The sequence below is a fragment of the Carassius carassius genome, chromosome 23 (genome assembly GCF_963082965.1).
Source record: "Carassius carassius chromosome 23, fCarCar2.1, whole genome shotgun sequence".
Classification (NCBI taxonomy): domain Eukaryota; kingdom Metazoa; phylum Chordata; class Actinopteri; order Cypriniformes; family Cyprinidae; genus Carassius; species Carassius carassius.
Window position 1 is genome coordinate 24,005,102 of NC_081777.1, and position 20,497 is coordinate 24,025,598.

The 20,497-nt window shown below is 35.4% G+C and overlaps 1 protein-coding gene across 1 annotated transcript; it reads left to right on the plus strand.

The window, feature by feature from the left end:
• Positions 1–3,520: 3,520 nt before the first annotated feature.
• On the plus strand, positions 3,521–19,717 carry slc6a15 (solute carrier family 6 member 15). Its single transcript, XM_059506653.1, has 12 exons — positions 3,521–3,668; positions 4,969–5,443; positions 9,666–9,823; positions 9,988–10,114; positions 10,257–10,438; positions 13,444–13,554; positions 14,651–14,892; positions 15,033–15,222; positions 16,647–16,839; positions 17,102–17,261; positions 17,999–18,161; positions 18,486–19,717. The coding sequence occupies exons 2-12, from the start codon at positions 5,137–5,139 to the stop codon at positions 18,873–18,875; spliced, it is 2,223 nt and encodes a 740-aa protein (XP_059362636.1). The 5' UTR covers positions 3,521–3,668; positions 4,969–5,136; the 3' UTR covers positions 18,876–19,717.
• Positions 19,718–20,497: the final 780 nt, after the last annotated feature.

Below are 20,497 nucleotides of genomic sequence, written 5' to 3' on the forward strand. Positions count from 1 at the left end.
CCGCAGACAGAAGGCAAAAGGGCCGACAAGTGCTAAGCATCTCTCGGGGAACTCCTTCAAGACTGTTGGAAGACCATTTCAGGTGACTACCTCTTGAAGCTCATCAAGAGAATGCCAAGAGTGTGCAAAGCAGTAATCAAAGCAAAAGGTGGCTACTTTGAAGAACCTAGAATATGACATATTTTCAGTTGTTTCACACTTTTTTTGTTATGTATATAATTCCACATGTATTAATTCATAGTTTTGATGCCTTCAGTGTGACTCTACAATTTTCATAGTCATGAAAATAAAGAAAACTCTTTGAATGAGAAGGTGTGTCCAAACTTTTGGTCTGTACTGTATATATACATTTCAGTCAAGTCTGCTTTATTGTCAATTCTTCCACATGTACAGTACATAAAGAGAATCGAAATTGCGTTACTCTCAAAACCTTGGTGCATACAGTTAACAATAACAGTACAGATCAAATATAAGATACAGCTAATAAAATAAGGGAATGTAAAAAGACATATAATAAAATTAAAAAATAAAGTTATATAAAGCAGTGCAAGGCACATGGCAGATAGAGTGCAAGCCAGTGAAGTGAACAAACAGTGCGGATAAAAAGATTTTTAGTGCAAAAAAAGCTTATTCAGTCTCATTAAAGCAAGTGTAAAGTGTGTACATATATATATACACACCATAAATTCAGTATAAATAAACTATTATTATTAATGAAATTTCCATCTAATGTAAATTGTTTCCCACATACTGCATGTAAGAACTGGACAAACTAAAAAAGAACATTACATGGAATGAACAAAATCACATGTATTAAGTTGCTAAACTCAATTAATTCTGCTTAATATTAAAAAAAGACATGTAATAACTTTGTTCACATTAACACCTGACTAATATTCACGTTTCTAGGAGCTTCTAATTCTGTTAACCAAAATAGTCCTTATTTCTAGGTTTGCACAGGTGTCCCTTTTTAACCATCACTACAATTGCCATATTCCATTTCATATGTGAATGTTCCAGTTTTCAAAGTCAAACCTTTTCTGTTGTAGCTCTATATTCCCTTCCAGTTTCATTCTCAACCCTCTGATTATTCCATAACTAAATTGAACCCAAAGTAACAGGCCAATTTTCCTGAGAAAGAAGACTTTAGGACCACACTGAAATTAATCCCCTCATTGTCAAACATCTCCAAGAGCTTGTGAAGGCACCATTGACCACTCCAATTCCCACATTAACTCCATTATCTTGGAACATGAACAGTTAAGATACGACTAAAAGTATTGGACAGATGAAGATAAAAATGGGAGATAGAAATAAAAAAAGGTGGGGAAAGTGTATTATCCATCTATTTTTATCAGGATAAAGGTAACTACATGGGTGGGTTTCAGCAATGCTTTGTGATGTCAGACTATATTAAATACTGGTTCACTCAAGGATCTTGTGAAAAGCCTCCTGTTCTTTTGAATGCTGGACACTCATTCAGTCCAGGACTCGTTTAAATATAATTTTTTAAGACTGATATTTAAAAATCTAGAACTGAATACTTTAAATTATCACGATGATTAAACTATTCAACTCAAAATATTGTATTTTGATTGCACCACAAGTAAGCCAACCACTTTGCCTTACCATCTGTTATTGATGGAGAAAAAATAGAGCAAAACTTGTGACAGCAGCAAAGCATCGTGTTACCTAATTCATGGTGTAGTTAAGCACATTAACTATTTAACAGTTAGATAGAACAACTTGCCATCTGTGACTGATTGGTGTGTGTTTTTTTTATCATCACATGCTGGAAACATTCTCAAAATAATGCCCTTCACAAAAGAGCTTGATTCCGATGCAGTGATATTTCAATATTTTAGATTTAGTTGTAGTCCATTGAGATGTCTGTAGCATAGTACGCTTTATGTTTCATCTAATGATGTCATGGATTAAACCTTATCATTAATGGAAACTGCTCCTGTGCCTCATCGCAATGTGCTGAGTGCAAGTCCCGGGAACATCTGACATTATGATCACCCCCAGCTATCAGCAGATAACAGTCACATGTCACAAACAGCCATTAGCCTACTGTGAACAACAAAGCCCTTTATTACTTAAAAATTATATACATGTTTTCCAATTAGCATATACTAGTACATAGGCTATCAGAGTCATTTTCCAGAACTTGCACACTCATTGTTCCTCAATGCTGGGAGTGACTAAAAACCTTTAAGAAATGCACAGTTTTCTGCAAGCACTTGCTCCACAACCTGTGAACACATGTTCTTACAAGTTCAATTAAACCAATTTTAGGAACAAGCTCTTAAATTAAAAAAAGGGCCTTTCCCACAAGAAAAACTATGAAGGCTGCTAATTATTTTAACAAGTCATTTAAGTCATGGCAATTTATTTAATTTACAATGTAAGTGTTACTGTTATAGTGCACCCTTTTGCTAAACAGCATCAAACTTTGCAGGCTTCCACAAGTTCTTGCTTAAAATAAGTATACAGAGTGAATTTTGTGGGAATTTTTACATTTTTATTCATTTGAATTAATTCGTTTTACTTCAAATAGTGCATGCATTCATTAAACAACATAGGAGCCATATTGATCTTAAACTTGTTTTTGACTTCTAATCTTTCAGCTAGATTTATTGAGCTCAGGTACAATCCCAGGATTAGTCTGCAGAATGTTTTTTTCAAAAATTAAAATTTTTATGACTGAGAATAAATTAGAACATGCATACAAAAAGTATTTGTGCCGCTTCATAAAATTCAGACTGAACCACTGATGGCAGATGGACTATTCTGACGATGTCTTTCATACTTTTCTGGTCCTTGATAGTGCAATTTACTTGGGGACGTCGATGGGACGGTCACAGTCCTCCCGGTTTTCATCCAAAATATCTTACATTGTGTTCCGAAGACGAACAACGCTTTTACAGGTTTGGACATGGGGGTAAGTGATTAATGACAACATTTTCATTTTGGGGTGGAGTATCCCTTTAAGTCATTTTGTTTTCTTTATAGGCACCAATAGTTTAATTTACCCATATTTATTTCCTGAATAGGGGCGCGCATTTCAGACCTTTATTCCAAATGTTAAATGTATACAATTTATAGTTTTAAAGCCTATATCCAGTTTTAAGACAAAACAAAAGGCATAATGAGATTCCAGACAAAACTGCACCTAGCACATCGTTACTGGACTCACATAAGCCTGTGTCATTATCTGAGATTTTAGCCATTATTGTAAAGCTGATGTAAGATTTCCAAGCATGAGGTTACCGGTACACCCCTAAAAACCAGCTTGTGGGCGCTCTAGTGGGTTGTACCACTCTTTCATTTAATAGGGGTGGATTTAGATTTAAAATCATTTTACAAACACAACGAACGCAATTAAAAGCAAAATGCTCTGTAATAGTGTCATATTATTTGATGTGTTCAAATATATTAGCATACACAAGACACGCCTAGTTCAGTTCTTCAGGGAACTCAAATCAGTTTCCTCTACAACCTCCTGTGGGTCGAACGACACGGATAGCATCCGCGCCTCCTGCATCATTTACATCAGATTGTGTATGAGCTGTACTTCTATGTCCAAATCATCAAATATAAACCGCCTGCAAGTCGAAACAGCCCATTTTAAAACCTAAGCTCATCTTCTTTTGGTTCGTTGCAAGGTAAGATTATTTTTTTTCTTATAGCCTATTTGATTGTGCTTATTTGACACCCGGTAGGATGAGAGAACGGCTGCGCAATCACATGCAGTGAATGATGAAACCTCGCACATGTGTGACATATTAAATTGGGGGTGGGGGGGAGAGTTATTTACAAATGTATATTTATCTCGTAAATAATAATTGCTTTCCTCATGGGCGTAATTGCCTATTATGATTCAGTATAATAAAACCGTCTAATCATTTTCCCTAAAATAAGCGGAATTTCATCCATAAGAGCTATACATATAGACACAATGGGCTTTGCTGATAACAAATGATTTACTTTAGCCTATATTCTTGACATCCTATACGCATATAGATTTCACCTTTTTTTTAAATGCCCTTTTGAATGAGCGAATTTTAAAACATTTTATAGAATTTAGAGTTAAATTCAAGCCTAAATTCAATGACGAAGAGGCCAACATGTGTTCTACTGTAAACTGGATTATAAAAAGGTGCAGCCTTGAAGGAAATCTATTCATCACACGAGAGCGCGCGGCGCAGCATCATTCACATGTGTACACTCATGGTTCAGTATACAATGTACAAACCATACCTTCTGAGCCACAAAGGATCGATTTAATAACGTTATTACCATAATAATATTACCATAATAATATTTTTTGATATCAAAGCGGCAATCTGCTTTTCTGGGGCGCTGTGGCCACGTGACTAAAGGCGCGCTCTTCTGTTTGTGTTCGTATGCAAATGAACCGACCTCGTGCTCCGAAGAGGGGTAAAATTATTTAGATGCGAAATATGATCGTGTTCCGAATGGTTCAGTTGTCCTGAGAGACATTTAATGTCAAATGGAGTAAACTGTGATACAAGTGATGGTTACTGACAGCCTCCTGCCACGGAACACACTTATGTTGCGCCCTTGCATTGTGCATCACATAAGATGTGAATACAATAAAGGTGAAACCAAAATATGTACTCTATGCGTTTTTTTCCGGTAACATAATGCATAAATTGTCCCAAATTTCGGAGATATTCTAGGAATTACACTTGTCTCAGCTATATAGGATACAATCAGGGTAAGGCGCGCTTATTTATCCGATTAAAAATCAGCTGTGTGTGCCTGTCAGTCACTCTTAGCGTTGGGTTTGATTGATAAGCCTTTAGGGTGGAAGTTTTGAAAAAGTGAAATGGAGTCTAGTGAAAGTTATTAAAAATTTTTGCAATTTAGTGACACATTGCATCATGTGAGGGGAATTAACCTGTCTAGTTTCTGTTTCATTGTTTTTTTTTTATCTAACAGGAAAGCTCTGTCATGAAAATGAGAAGATAAATATTTCATCACCCACACTTTCCTCTATCCATTGACACAATCCCACTCTCTGACATCACTTTGTACATTTGAACTCGACTTGCCCTGCCAACACGCCAAATAATTTAACCCATTGCTAAAAAAAAAAGACATTTTCAGATGCCCAAAAACAGCAAAACCGTCAAGAGAGAGATTGACGATGATGAAGTTACAGAATCTGTCAAAGATTTGCTCTCCAATGAAGATAACTGTGAGGACTCTTTCAAGAAGAGCTCTCTAATGGTAGGAGATGTTCCACAGAATAAGGAGCGGGATGTTGAGGAGGGCTCAGAGGAGGAGAAGGAGGAAGAAGAAGAGAGGCCTGCATGGAGCAGCAAGCTCCAGTACATCCTTGCCCAAGTGGGCTTTTCAGTGGGCCTGGGCAACGTCTGGAGGTTCCCATATCTGTGCCAGAAAAATGGTGGCGGTAGGTTAATATATTTGGATTATATTCATAAAGTAATTCACCTTGATGAGTAGATCTATATCTTTCTATAAATCTAGATATATAAACAAAACTGAAACTGCTCACAATTCTCAAATATTCTCCATTCAGATAGATAGATAGGAATGGAGAATATTTGAGAGTGAAACTGGGCTGTATCTGTTCATTAATAACGTACTTAGACACAAAGGAAGTATGTTTCTAGACCGAAAGCCTAAAGACAGACATGTGCCCAACACCTCATTTGCAAGTTCTCATTATGCATTTCCTCCTTCATTTCCTTCTTCAAGTCAAAGGCCTTTCTTGAAAAACCACACTATTAAAGAACAATTATTAGCATTTTGGGGTAGCATAATTTATATTTTACCTAAGCAATGCATTTATAGTCAATACAAACAAAGACGCACCATAATGAAGTGATAGTTTAGCACTATGTGTGGAAACTCTTCAGGCTAATCAGCTGTAATATCTTTTGAAACCATAGAAAGTTATTGGAGTAAGAATTGTACTAAAATGACAATATAAATATATTGATCAATAAAAACAAATTAGAATTGGCTTTATGAATCAGATCTAAGTTGCTTGGCAGTGAAATTAGTGTTTTGCATGTGCAGGATAATCACAGGCTATATTACACATCTCGGATTATACAAAGCTGTTTAATGTCAAGAGAAAGCAGATTACAGTTCTTTACTCTGGTCTCCCTGATAGCAATGACGTGCATTAGATATGATTACTCATCTCTTTCTCTTTGTTCACCTTATTTCATTTGCAAAAGACACTTTCAGAGTGAGTGAATGAAAGAAAGAAACAGAAAAGAAGCAACCGATGTAATAGCTTTCGTTATATAAGGAATGCCAATTTCTTACATTTGGGTTTCACATAGTAGTAACTATTGTGTTTGTACTGTATACAGCTGCACAGTAGGTTGTGTCAACTAACAAGGCCTGTTGTCTGCATGAGAGATTGACCACAACATGCCCTGTCTTACTTTCCAGGTTAAAATAAGTGAGTGTGACCACCCTGCAGTGCAGATCAGTAATTAGATTAAATAGGTCACTGTGTGTGGGCCGTGTCTGTTTGGTCTTTTTCAGGGCAGAGCAACCACATCACTGCACCATCTGCGTGCCATCAATGACAGCAACTTTTGTCCTCAAAGAAACAGCCCTACAACATTTTGCTGCCTTAGTCAGCCAGATGTCATCTCATGCACAACCTGTAGAGTCTCCAATTTTTCAACCAGCATCCCACAGTGCCCCAATCTTACCTACATTACAAACCTTAAAGAAACACACCACCTTTTTTGAAAATATGCTCATCTTCCAACTCCCCTAGAGTTAAACCGTTGTTTTAACGTTTCTGAATCCATTTGGTCTAGCGGTAGCACTTTTAGCTTTGCTTAGCATAGATCATTGAATCTGATTAGACCGTTAGCATCTTGCTAAAAAAAGGAAATTTTTCCTATTTAAAACTTGACTCTTCTTTAGTTACATTGTGTGCTAAGACAGACGGAAAATGAAAAGTTGCAATTTTCCCGGCTGATGGCTAGGAACTATACTCTCATTCTGGTGTAATAATCAAGGAACTTTGCTTCCATGCCATGGGTGCAGCAGGCGCAATGATATTACTAGTGTTGTCAAAGTACCAAAAATTCAGTATTCGGTAGTAATACCAGTGAAAATCCACGGTTCTCAGTCCCAATTTCGGTACCAAAGCAAAACACAAAAACATGCCAATTAAAAAATTGGACTATACTTTCATTTAAATCTAAACTGTGTAAATATTTAATTTTAAAGGGCTTTTGAATTCTAAAGCCAAGAATAACAACTAAGTTAGCTAAAAAAAAAAAAAAAAAAAACACCCCGGAACTGCTTTTCTGACTGATATGACAGAAACAATGTTAACCATTTGTACATTCTCTAACAGGCATATTTTTGATTTTAGAAAAATTGTAAATATCATCATGTCCTCCTGTTTTTTTTACCCTAATATAAGTTATAGGAGCATTAAATGGTTAATAAATAAACTTAATTCTAATTCTCAATATATTAGCGTTAGCCACGCTTATCCAAACAATTAACTACACTGATATCAGCGTTCATTTAAATCAGAATTTAAAATTTAAATATTGAAATTAAAATATTTAATTCATAACAGAAGCGGTTTTTCCCCACAGCCTTGCACTCTATTTGTGGCAGCATATATATGCAGATTCATTCTCTGCCAGCAGGGGGAGCTTGTAGAGCGAGAAAAAAGGTTTCCCCAGTAACTGCTGTAATCAGATAAGCACTGAGCCTGCATTCACAGAATTACAGGCAAGATGAAATTAAAATGACATCCATAACTTTCTGAAGACATTCGGCTTTCTTTAGAAATACAGTGATATCAAAACAGTGATATCAAAAAGTTTATTCAACGAATTCAAAGAATTCCCAATGTATGGGAAACACTATGAAACTTACCACCATGAACGCTTTCATTTGATCTAAAATCAACTAAAACTAAAACAAAACAAATGTTGAAATAAAATATACTGAAGTTTACAGAACACTTCAGTTTATGTTGTAATCATCACAATTGTCTTTGAAGCTCAGTAGGTTTCTGTGTGTTAAAGCACATGACTTCAACATGTTGGAGGAGCAGCAGGCCTAAAGTACTCTCAAAGCAATGCCATTGTATTGAAGTCGTTCCCCATAAGGCACTGGGAAGGAATGTTCTATCCTGTGCCACTGGCAATGCTTGAACAGTTTGAAAATGTCAGTCTTGTCCTTCTTTGGCTCTCTGAAAAAGAGTTTAATTCAAGAGAGAAAATATTTGCCAATATTTATAGTGGGTTACCTCATTCATTCGTATTTTGTAAAAAGCGTTGTTATTGTAAACTAAAAATAATATTAAAAATGTGTTTTGTTAATTGAAATAAAATAGAATATAAATATTAGATAAATAAATTAAAACTTTAAAAAGTTAAGTAAAAATGTTGCCTTAACCATTTTGACATACTAAAACATTGAAAATCGAATTACAGTAAGTAAATTTTAATTAAAGCAATACAATTCAATTTGGAAATATAAATAAAATATTCAAAATATTACAGTTTTCTCAATTGATTTAACAAATTTATCCAAACTCAGGTCACTCTTCTCAAAATAGTTAACACAGTGAGCTGAACACTTTGTAAATGTGCTAAACAGACTGTAGTTTTCCTTATCATTTACAGATGTACAAATGCAATTACATTTTCTTCCAGATGGAAATGAAAGGCAAAATCAATTATTCAGGATAAATCATGTATACAGCAAACACACACACGTGTGTGAATAAAGTGGTGACCAAAATGATTAGAACACCAGTATTTTCACTATAGCTAAAATCAACCACTGTGCTGTAAAAGACTGATCTGTAGCTATCAGAAAAGTTTGTTTGCAGTTCTTGCTTTTAAAGGTGGCATAAACATATTTTAAGTTTAAATGGTGATAGCATATTTTGAATAACAACTTTTATTTCATTTAGATATACACAATATATATCAACTCCCTGTTGAAGAATTGCAAGAAAAACATGTATTTTTAGTAGCATATTTGTGCATCTACAGCTGAATGTGTTTTCTAATCAATAGAGAACACACCTATAAGTTTGATGTTAATATTTACTTTTAATGAATGCATTACTAGAAAAAAATCGCAGTGCTTCATTTTGCAGTAAAGTTGAACAGTTTGGTTAAGATCATTTTGTGTTTGGATGGCTGTGCTAATTGTTTTGAGAACAAGTGCATTGCATTGAAGAAAACTGTCAAATCGATTGAGAAAAACTGTAAAAAAAAAAAAAAAAAAAAAAAAAAGAAATACTACATAAATAATACTAAAATAACACTTTAAATGATTAGCAATGTATATATTTTTTTAAATATATAATGAAAGCTAAAATAATTATTAGAAAAAATATTTATAATGAATTAATAAGTAAGCATAAAACCAAGATGAAAGCAATTTTGTATGTTTAGGTAAGATATATGACACCTTTAAAAACAATCAAATATTGACCTTGAAGAACATTTGATCATGATTGTTAATTGTTTAATAGCATTTAAATACTGTTACTTGTATGAATATACTGTATCTGACATTGTATATCACAAGTCCTGTGCATACCAGGAAGTTTGGTTCCTAAATAAATAGGGCCATAACCACAAGTTCTCCTTTTGTAGGAGCGTATCTGGTTCCCTACCTCATTCTGCTGGTGGTGATAGGGATTCCCCTCTTCTTCCTGGAGCTAGCAGTGGGCCAGCGCATCCGAAGAGGCAGTATTGGGGTGTGGAACTACATCAGCCCACGTCTGGGTGGCATCGGCTTCGCCAGCTGTTTGGTGAATATCAGTGGTTTCATAAGGACACACCATACTTCAAGTGCACTGTATAAAAATAGCCAAAGTCCGATACTGTCTTTGCCCAGGAGAAAGGCACCTAATTAAATCATTCAAAGAGTATAAGCTGCAGCAAATACATTTGACTGCATTCTCTTTTATTGCAGGTGTGCTTTTTTGTGGCTCTTTACTACAATGTCATCATTGGTTGGAGTCTCTTCTACTTCTCACAATCCTTCCAGCAGCCTCTTCCTTGGCACGAGTGTCCCCTGGTCAAAAACAAAACGAATACATGTAAGACAGCTTAAAGAATTACACTTAGAATTTTTCAAATCCATTAGTTTAGGCAGAAACTACACATTTTCATTTACTGAACATCTTTTCTGATCAATCTCATTATGCTATACAAGACTGTATGTTTCATGTTTTTGTTAAGATGTCGAACCAGAGTGTGAGAAAAGTTCAGCCACTACATACTACTGGTATCGTGTGGCCTTGGACATCTCTGATTCCATCTCTGAGAGTGGAGGACTTAACTGGAGGATGACTTTGTGCCTGTTGGCTGCTTGGACCATGGTGTGTCTTGCTATGATGAAGGGCATCCAGTCTTCTGGAAAGGTAAAAAAAAGTGTTTTGTATTTTGTACTAAGAAAGTGTGCCTATGGTCACACAGTAAATGTCAGCTAAGACCTCAAGGGATGTCCTAAAAGCAACACAGAGAGAAACACTGACCTTCAGACTGATCCTTCCTATGTCAGTGAGGACCACTGGCCTCTCATGTGATCCATGCCTGCATGACTCTGTGAAACGTGATGCAGCATCATACGGATAAGACCACATGTGGTACTCTGGCATCCGTGTGTTTCTGACCCTGCTCACTTTAGACAGCGGAGAGTTTTCTCAAATCATTTGAGTACTGAAACCTTCTTAAAGGAATAGTTCACTCAAAAATGAAAAATGTCACACCCTCAGGCCATCCTAGATGTAAAAGAGAACAGATTTAGAGAAATTTAGCACTTGTTTACCAATGAATCCTCTGCAGTGAATGTGTGCTGTCAGAATGAGAGTCCAAACAGCTGATAAAAGCATCAAATTAATCCAAAAGTAATCCACACAATTTAAATCCATCACTTAACATCTTGTGAAGTAAAAAGCTGAGTTTGTAAGAAACAAATCCATGTATTGTATGCTAAGTGTTAAATGCCAAATTCCTACAAATACTATATAAACATATTTAAATTGTTGGGTGAACTATTCCTTTAAAAGGAAGTTAAAAAAACAGGTTGAGGGGGTTAATTTTTTTAATCATAAATTTTTACAGTGGCCCCATACTGCACAATAGAAAATTATTTGGCCCACCCCAGACCGTCACGCAAATATTGTAAAATGTATTTATCCACTCCGACCCGACCCACGGGGTCCGCAGGTTATGAGACGACCCGCGCATCGGGGACATCACGCAAGTTACGTTGCTACATAGACCTTCGTATTGTAACCTTATCAAAGAACCTAATAAAATATGACAATATATATTCCAAATACTTAATATAGGCTATAGTGAATTGCACGCAACATACATGTTTTTTTTTATTATTTTGTTTTTAATGACCCACCCCGCAAATAAAGTGCCAATTTCTTTACCTGTCCGACCCACGGGTTATGAGATGACCCGCGCATCACTACTGCACAACACAATGGAAACAAGCCACAACAAAACTAAATTAGCAGCAGAAACAAGCCGCAATGCAATAAAATTAGCACAACACAATGGAAAAAAGCCATTACACAATAAAATTAGCACAACACAATGGAAAAAAGCCATTACACAATATAATTAGCACAACACAATGGAAACAAGTCGCAACATAGTCGAAACAAGCCACAATGCAACGAAATTATTCTATTCCCAGCTAAAGGGATAGCAGATTGATTCCTACTGTTTAAGTGTGGCCTCTCAGTCAGTATATTATGGTATAGGATATAGTATACTATACTCAGCAGGGGATAAGGACAGTCTTTGAAGCTTAATCTGGGATTTACCTCACAAAGGAATACCACTGTCTCATTCAACATTCCCAGAATGCATATTTCCCAGAATATAAAAAACCCACAGTGCCATTCTTTTTTCTTTTTAGTCATTTTGTGTGCACAAATAGCATGGCAATGCTGGTTGCCATGCTTTTATGTGCACCATCTCCATTCACAGTTCAGTGGTACAGCACCAAATAACCATACTCAGCTACAATTATTGGTGACGGAGGATACTGTACTGTAGAATTAGAGCTGTGTCTGCAGGAAGAGGACTTGATTGATTTAATGGATCTTTGTAAAACTTTCATGATGCTTCATTTTTGGGAAGCCACAGATGTGTGTCTTTTAATCTTCAAAGCTGTGGGATAGTTAAACTTTATCCTTTGTTCTTACACTTTAAGGCTGGTCCACCCTTGATGAATCAGAAATGAGTCAGTAGCCTTTTCAGCATCATGGCCATACAGTAAAAGCAAGATCAAAGAAAGCCAATAATTTCAATCATCTATGTAATTCTTTCCGTTTACTTTAAAAAGTGCTTTTCAACTTAGCTTGTTGAACCTATGTGAATGCCACAGTACATGTCAGCATGACTCTAGCAATGTCAAAGTCATGGGTTCAATTCCCAGGGAATATATAAACTGATCAAATGCAATGGAAATCACTTTAAATAAAAATATCTGGCAAATGCATAAATGTGAGTGTAGAAAAGCATTTACTGTGTCATTGCTAGCATGGTCTGTCCATTCTTGTAGACGTTTTCATGATCAGCTATTAAGGATTAAGCTAGTTATTAAGTGCTGACATTATAATTCTTAAGTAGATAATTATGAAATTATGTTTGGGGTGTGACTGCATGACTTAAGTAAACTCTTAAAAAGAGAAGCAACTGTTCCCACTAGTGCTGGCTTTCATCCAAAGTGACTTTAATATTAGTTTAGTATTATGTATATATATATATATATATATATATATATATATATGTTATTTATATACTGTTATAGTATTGAATAATATTTTTAATTAGTTTTAATATTTATATTTTCAGTTTTCATCTGAAATTTAGTTTTAGAAATTGTTGTCTTTCATTTGTCTGTTTTTTTTTTTATATATATATTAATAAAAAGCTTTGTTTTGGTTTAAGAAATTTTGTACTTAAAATTATTTGCTTAAGCTCCAAAGCACCAAAAAATCTAGCTCCAAAAAATCATCTGTTTTCATTAAGAGTCATTCAAAATTAGCTGCATTTTTTCACTACACTTCTTTGAACAAACAGATCTGAATTCTTCACTTTCAAAATGATGGACTCTCAAGGTGTGAAAATGTAACAAATGTAAAGATTTGATAAAGAAATCACAATTGGATGCGCTGTGGAAAAAGTCTGTTGACTGTCAGCAAGTGAGGGCATTTTTCTGTCACCTATGTGTAGAAAATGATTTTACAGTTTAAGAAACAGTAGCATAGAGAAAAACATGCAAATGACTGTTCATAACAGAAGTCACTAGCCTTCTTTTTAATATTGCAGTTCTACAAACTACAAAGCACATTTTACATTGACATTTTTTGATAATCTGTTTGGTCATGTCTAATTGCAGGTGATGTACTTCAGCTCTCTCTTCCCATATGTTGTGCTTATTTGTTTCCTGGCCCGTGCTTTCCTGCTCAAGGGTTCTGTTGACGGCATCATTCACATGTTTACACCAAAGGTAAGACTCCAAAGAACATGATCTGTGTATGTGTGAACAGATGACACATTACGACAATGGTTAGTTTACTTTACATGCTCTGGTTCATACAGCATCAATTAATCCACTTTATTGAGAATTATGGTAACCATCCATTACTAATTCCCATGTGTATCCATCATCTCAGTCCGGTGGAGACCAGTAGATGTATCTATGGAAACAATACCCCAGCCAGATTTCCCAGCATGCATTTGTGATGTGACTCGACAGAAGTGAATTAACTCTTCCATCAGCACAGACTGAAATGCAGCAGACTGTCTTGTTGTGCCAGCTATTTTACACGATAGTACACAGCCAACACAAAGACACAAGATGTGGTCACATTTCTCCTCAGTGCAAGGGGCTATCAATGTGTCCCTTGTTGAGCTATGTGTCACTTCAGTGTCTAATCAGTGGGTGGTTTGTGTAACACACAATTAAATGATAGTATGTAGCCTCTGCTTTGGCATAGTACTTCTATTGCGTTACAAACAATGAAAATTAGAACCGAGCCATTACGAAAGCTACACTGTAGCTGAAATGCGTTTTAAATGTGTATTTAAAAAAGCTGATAACTGATATTTATATTCAAAGAGATTTTGTATTTTCTTCCAAACCTGTGTGGTTTCCATTATATGGACAGAAAAAGTCATTAAAAATATATATATTCTATGTTCCATAAAGTCCATTAGTCATGGTGTTACATAGTATATACAATTATTTTTTAATTAGCTTTAATTTTTATATAGTCAATTGTCATTTACATTTAATCTTTAGGTCTAAATTATTTTTTGTTTAGTCTTAGTTTTTATTTCCAGTAATTTTAGTGCTTCAACTTAAACTTATATTATTTAGTAGCTAATGTAAAATTTCTAATTTTCATTTAGTTTAAGCTCTCATATCAAGACATTTTTAATATGTTCATTCAAATGATTAAAAAATTGTCCACTTTGAGATTACCGGCTTCAGACATTAATCAGCCAGATTAATACATGTTTTTAGATATTTAAAGTGGAAAGCATATCACTGCATCCAAATGAGCATGTGTCAAATATTAAACTACAGTATCTTCTTACAGCTGGAAATCATGCTGGAACCCAAAGTGTGGCGTGAAGCTGCCACACAGGTCTTTTTTGCTCTGGGCCTTGGTTTCGGTGGTGTTATCGCCTTCTCCAGCTACAACAAGCGAGACAACAACTGCCATTTTGATGCTGTGCTGGTCTCCTTCATTAACTTCTTTACCTCAGTGTTGGCCACTCTGGTCGTGTTCGCTGTACTGGGCTTCAAAGCTAACATCATGAATGCCAAATGTGTGGAAATGTAAGTTCAAAACAAATTAACCATGAGAACCAGTTTAGTAGAATACATTAAGAATAATAATAAAATACACTTGCAGTTTTTTAAACCGTATACAGATCAAATGACCTGTGGTTGACTTTTTTGTATTAAATGTATCTTAGGAACTCAAAGAAGATCATTGGTTTCCTTGGAAAAGAAATCAATCCAAGCTTGATCCCACACCATATAAACTTTAGTAATGTAAGCCCTGAGGACTACCAGCAAATGACCAACATTATCCGGGGCGTGATGGAAAACGATTACCCACGCCTAGGTTTAGATAGCTGCGACATCAAAGAAGAGCTCAACAAGGTGAGGAGGAGCTTAAAGTGAACCGATACACCTCGGGGAAACCTAAGAGACAACTGATATTAACAAACTTTCCATGGAATACAACCCTGGTAGCTACGCTCTCACTCCAGTCATTTGTTTTGAAAGTTAATACAACACAAAGGAGCACTACCCATCAAAATGTGTTTTTTAAAACTCACAATCCATAGTCAGTGGCTTCAATTCATTTCTTTAACTCAAATTATTTTTAAATGTCAAAACGAATAACCCCAAGAAAATTTAAAATTAATGATATTTGTAAAAAATAAAAATAAATATGTTTTTACACTACTGATCAGATATTTGGGGTCAACACTATTAATACAAAATTTATATTTTATTAGGCAAGGATGCATTGAATTGATCAAAGGTGACAGTAAAGACGGTTTCAAATAAATGCTGTTCTTTTGAACTTTCTATTCATCAAAGTATACTTAATATTTTTATTTATTTTATATTTCCTTTTATTTTAAAGCAGTACTACTGTTTTCAAAATGTGTAATAAAAATAATTGTTTCTTGAGCACAAAATCATCATATAAGAATGATTTTGAAGAATCATGTGAAACTCAAAACTGGAGGTAAGACTGCTAAATATAAATAAAAAATATATATACACACACTAGACAACATTGTAGAAGATCAAAATTATTATAATTTTTATTTTTATTTTTTAAGCTTTTAAAGGAGTTCTTCTTTTCATAATCTCAGACATTTTTATTTGTAACTAACACACAAATGTAAAATGCTTTAAAAAAAACAAGAGTTTCAGACCACAAAAAAGTAAACTGCAGAGGAAGTAGTTTAGCGGACCAATAATGCAGGAGGCACCGAGGCTTTCTGCTGTGCTGGCATGGAAAGAGGTGTGTGTGATCAAGAGACACCGCATGATGAAACAAACGGAAATAAATGCGGTGCGTGTTGGCTGAGGCGATGCCACAATGAGATTAACCACAAACACTCTTACAAGAACCGTCACAGGCTGTAGGCTTCTAGAATATGGGGCTCTTTCAAGACACAGTCACTTAACTCCTGCTGCTTTGATGTGTTTTCTTTTACTCGGACCTATTTTTTCAGTTCCTGCTAGTTTCGAAGAAAACCCTTACGCTAAAACCTGAATAACTGGCGCAGCAGAATCAAGCTAAATACAGCATTTTAACAGAATAGAATCAACAGATATATGTACATCACTGCTATAGCGCCAATCACAATTTTAGAGACCTCAGCTATATGATTAAGTAAATGTCACTTTTCTGAATAAATATGTTTGCCAGCACAAAACCAGTCAAGCCTTGTCCTTATACTCATCCAGGTTTTTACTAATCAGACATCATCTCTGTATTTATATGTGTTTTTACATGTTTTTGAATGCATGCTAAAGTCCTACCTTTATCTTTCTTCTCACAGGCTGTGCAGGGCACAGGCTTGGCCTTCATCGCCTTCACTGAAGCCATGACCCATTTCCCAGCCTCACCCTTTTGGTCTGTCATGTTCTTCCTAATGTTGGTCAATCTGGGGCTGGGCAGCATGTTCGGCACTATCCAGGGCATCCTCACCCCCATTGTGGATACCTTCAAAGTACGAAAGGAATACCTCACAGGTCAGAAGTTCTTAAAGGAAGCATCCTTTAGTTCATATTTGCTCACATTTCAGAATAGGCTATAGTAGAGCCTAAATGGTATATTTGCATGAAATTTGAAGTTAATCAAACACTAATATGGCGTGTAAGTCAAGATGTGAACATTCTGAAAGAAAGATTCTAAAATAAAAGATCCTGTTTGCACTAATATTCAAAAGTTGGACTCTTGGTTTCTAATAATCCTCTGTATCACAAACATTACTTCTCTCTGCTTTCTTTACAGTTGGTTGCTGTGTACTTGCCTTCTGTATTGGTTTATTATTTGTCCAGCGATCTGGAAACTATTTTGTAGCCATGTTTGATGACTATTCTGCTACTCTGCCTCTCCTCATCGTTGTTCTTCTGGAGAACATTGCTGTGGCCTGGGTCTACGGCACCGACAAGTATGTTACGCTCGCTTCCTCCATTAGACAGCTTACAGCGCCCTCTGGTGGCACGAGCGCCATATTGCTATGAAGATTATTTGTTATCTACCCTAATTAAATTCAATTTATGATTACATACCAATCAAAGACAATTTAAATTCAAATAAAATTATAATTTAAAAAAGGGGGGATAATAAAAACCCTATAGACTGCTTTACAACACAATCAATCTCTGATTGAATCATCTTGATTGAAACTCATCTTGAGGAAAAGCCAACGTTTGTTTAGAGAGATACACATTCCATTCAGACTTTATTTTTTTGAAATTCTTTTTTTGAAAACTTAAAACTTCTTACCTTTTAAATATATTATTAAAACATAAAACTATTTAAGATAAGTAAAACTATTTAAGATAAGTCATTTATGTGAGACATTTAAGATTGAATAATGAACTTCATATTGATATGAGAAGTATCTGTTGTCAACTCTACACACACACACACACACATATATATATATATATATATATATGTATATATGTATATATAATTAATCATAAAAAAGAAATCACAAAAAGCTAACAGATTGCTTTTACAAGACAAACATGATATAACATAGAAAATAAATAAAAATAACAATATATCACAATAATTATTTACAAAATCTTAAAAACAAATCTTGAAACAAACTTAGTTCTGAATTTAGCAGCAACTCTAATCTAATTTGCAGTGATTGTCTCCTGTGGGTTCATTCAGGTTCTTTGAGGATCTAAAGGACATGCTTGGTTTCACTCCATACCGCTATTATTACTATATGTGGAAGTATATCACACCAGTGCTGCTGCTGGGTCTTCTGGTCACAAGCATCATTCAGTTGGGACTGTCGCCACCAAGCTACAGCGCATGGAACCAGCAACTGGTGGGTGATCTCGATTGAAGCCCTGTGAAAAGAGGCCAATATGCAATTTAAAAGCTTAATGCTTTAGATACAGTATCTGAAACATGTTTTTAGTTCAAAATATGTCCGACTTTTTTTGTTGATTATTTCACCTATAGGTGTTCTATTTTTTGTAAACTATTTAACATTTAAAAGTCACTTATTAATTCATTATTAATACATTTTGGGTGTATTATTCCTTTAAGCCAGGGTCAATTCTAAGGCTTTCAATTCATAGTTTTACCACAGGATTAAAGTGGAATTATTCCTCTGCCAGAATGATCCAATTGCAGTGTCTGTTCTCAGGCTCAAGAACAGTCTCTCAGCTATCCGCCCTGGGGCCTGGCTGTCTGCATCTCACTGGTGGTCATTGCCATCCTCCCTGTGCCTGTGGTTTTTATTCTGCGCTGTTTGAACATCATCGACGAGAACGCAGGAGGCCTGTCTACTGTCTCCTACAAAAAAGGCTGCATTATTAAAGACACCGCTTGCAGGAACAGAGAAGAGGACGAAGACGATGCAAGTCTTCTCAATGCAAAGACGCCGAGCGAAGCTCCGTCACCCATGCCAGCCAATTACCGGAAGCTGAGCGGACCTGCTTCATGTGCAGACGTCATGCTCAACGGTAGCTGCAGCACTGGATACGTAATGCCGAATATTACAGACATTCCGGACATGCCCGAATCTAATTTGTGAGGACCTGTTTAGCCTCACCTATAACTGTGAGGACCAGTATCATTTAATTTGCCCTGTAAGAACCTCTTCATCGAGTTCCAGACCTTGTCAATCATGATTCATTGAGTGGGAATGGAAACAGACAGCGTCCTCCTATAGCCCCCTTCTAACAGCCATCTTCATTTCACAATGGTGTAGTACACAAATTTCAACATTTCCTAATTGTATTGTATGTGTAGCTAGCACTATGCCCCCGCCCCCATCCCATCACCCAACTGTTGCACGCACTTACCCCCCTCTGTGGGGGCCTGTAGTCCCCTGGTTTATGCTCTACTGTAGAATGGCTTTTTGTACACACAGATTATGTTGCAAGTCAGGTCAGTTATTCTCTACAAAAATCGAGATTAGAAGCAGCTTACCATCTTTGGAAAAGTCTAGGATGTAAATGTATGCATAAAATGTGTAAAACATGCAATACTATTATTTTGGATGTAGTTTTAATCATTGTACATCGGTGTATGGATTGCATTTAATACAACCCTAACTCATTGTTCGAAAATGTGTGCCTAATTCTTTCTAAAAAATGTTAATAGAATACAAGGCGTGAATGTTGTACATTTAAGGTATTCTGTAAATATATTATGAATACATTTATTCAAATATAGTTTGGAATACAGATCATGTTTTTGGTAAGAAGAGCTTAAAAACCCAGTATGCGGACTTATTTGTTTGTTTGTTGGATTGTATGGTTGCTGATGTGCTATCATTGTAAGTGGAGTTTCAACTCCTCCCTCTTCCTGTAAATATTTTTATTTTTTTCTCTTGCTATGCATTTCCTCTCAATAATGAAATTAAAAGATAAATGATTCAAACACACCATTTGGCTTTACTACTTTGCTGCGCTCCACAATAACGTGAAAGGATATAATCATTGATAATCATTGATAATGTTTATTTCATTCATGGATATTTTCCAACAAAACTTACTTCATCATCCTCATATATATAATTTATGAAACCATGATGAAAAGGAGGCAGGGTGAAGAATATCTTATATTTCCTGCCCCCTCAACAATAAAAAAAAAAAAAAAACTCAACATATCAAGTCCCCGTCAATGCATGACGATAACAAATGAAACAAACTAGAAACCAAAACACCAACCTAAAACAGATTCCAAAGATCACAACCATCATCATCATCAATTTCTATAAGTGTTCATACAAATCCATTGTTTTCTCTTTAAATCTTTTTTTAAACTGAAATATATTTTTACATTGCTTTAGTTCATTTTGTAGAGAATTCCAAACTTTCACTCCCACCACTGAAGTACACATTTGTTTTGCTGTTGTCCTTACAGTTTGATACCTAAAATGTCCCTTTCTTCTTCCTTCATTTTCTATAAGGACAAACAAGTGTTGAAGGTGTGTGGGCAATACTCTATTTTTTGCTTTAAACATAACAATAAGTGTCCGTAATTCAACCGATTCTCTAAATTTTAACAATTTAGAGCCAAAAAATAAGGCATTTGTGTGCTCTCTATAATCTGTTTTAAATATAATTCGGATAACTCTCTTTTGTAATAGAAAGAGTGACTTTGTATTGCTTTGATATGTGTTTCCCCACACCTCCACACAGTAGCTGA

Excerpts from the sequence above, each read along its gene's own strand:
- slc6a15 (XM_059506653.1), top strand. The coding sequence starts at position 5,137 with ATGCCCAAAAACAGCAAAACCGTCAAGAGAGAGATTGACGATGATGAA. Across the intron at positions 13,555-14,650 it reads TTCACATGTTTACACCAAAG|CTGGAAATCATGCTGGAACC; the intron begins GTAAGACTCCAA and ends ATCTTCTTACAG. Across the intron at positions 18,162-18,485 it reads GCGCATGGAACCAGCAACTG|GCTCAAGAACAGTCTCTCAG; the intron begins GTGGGTGATCTC and ends GTCTGTTCTCAG.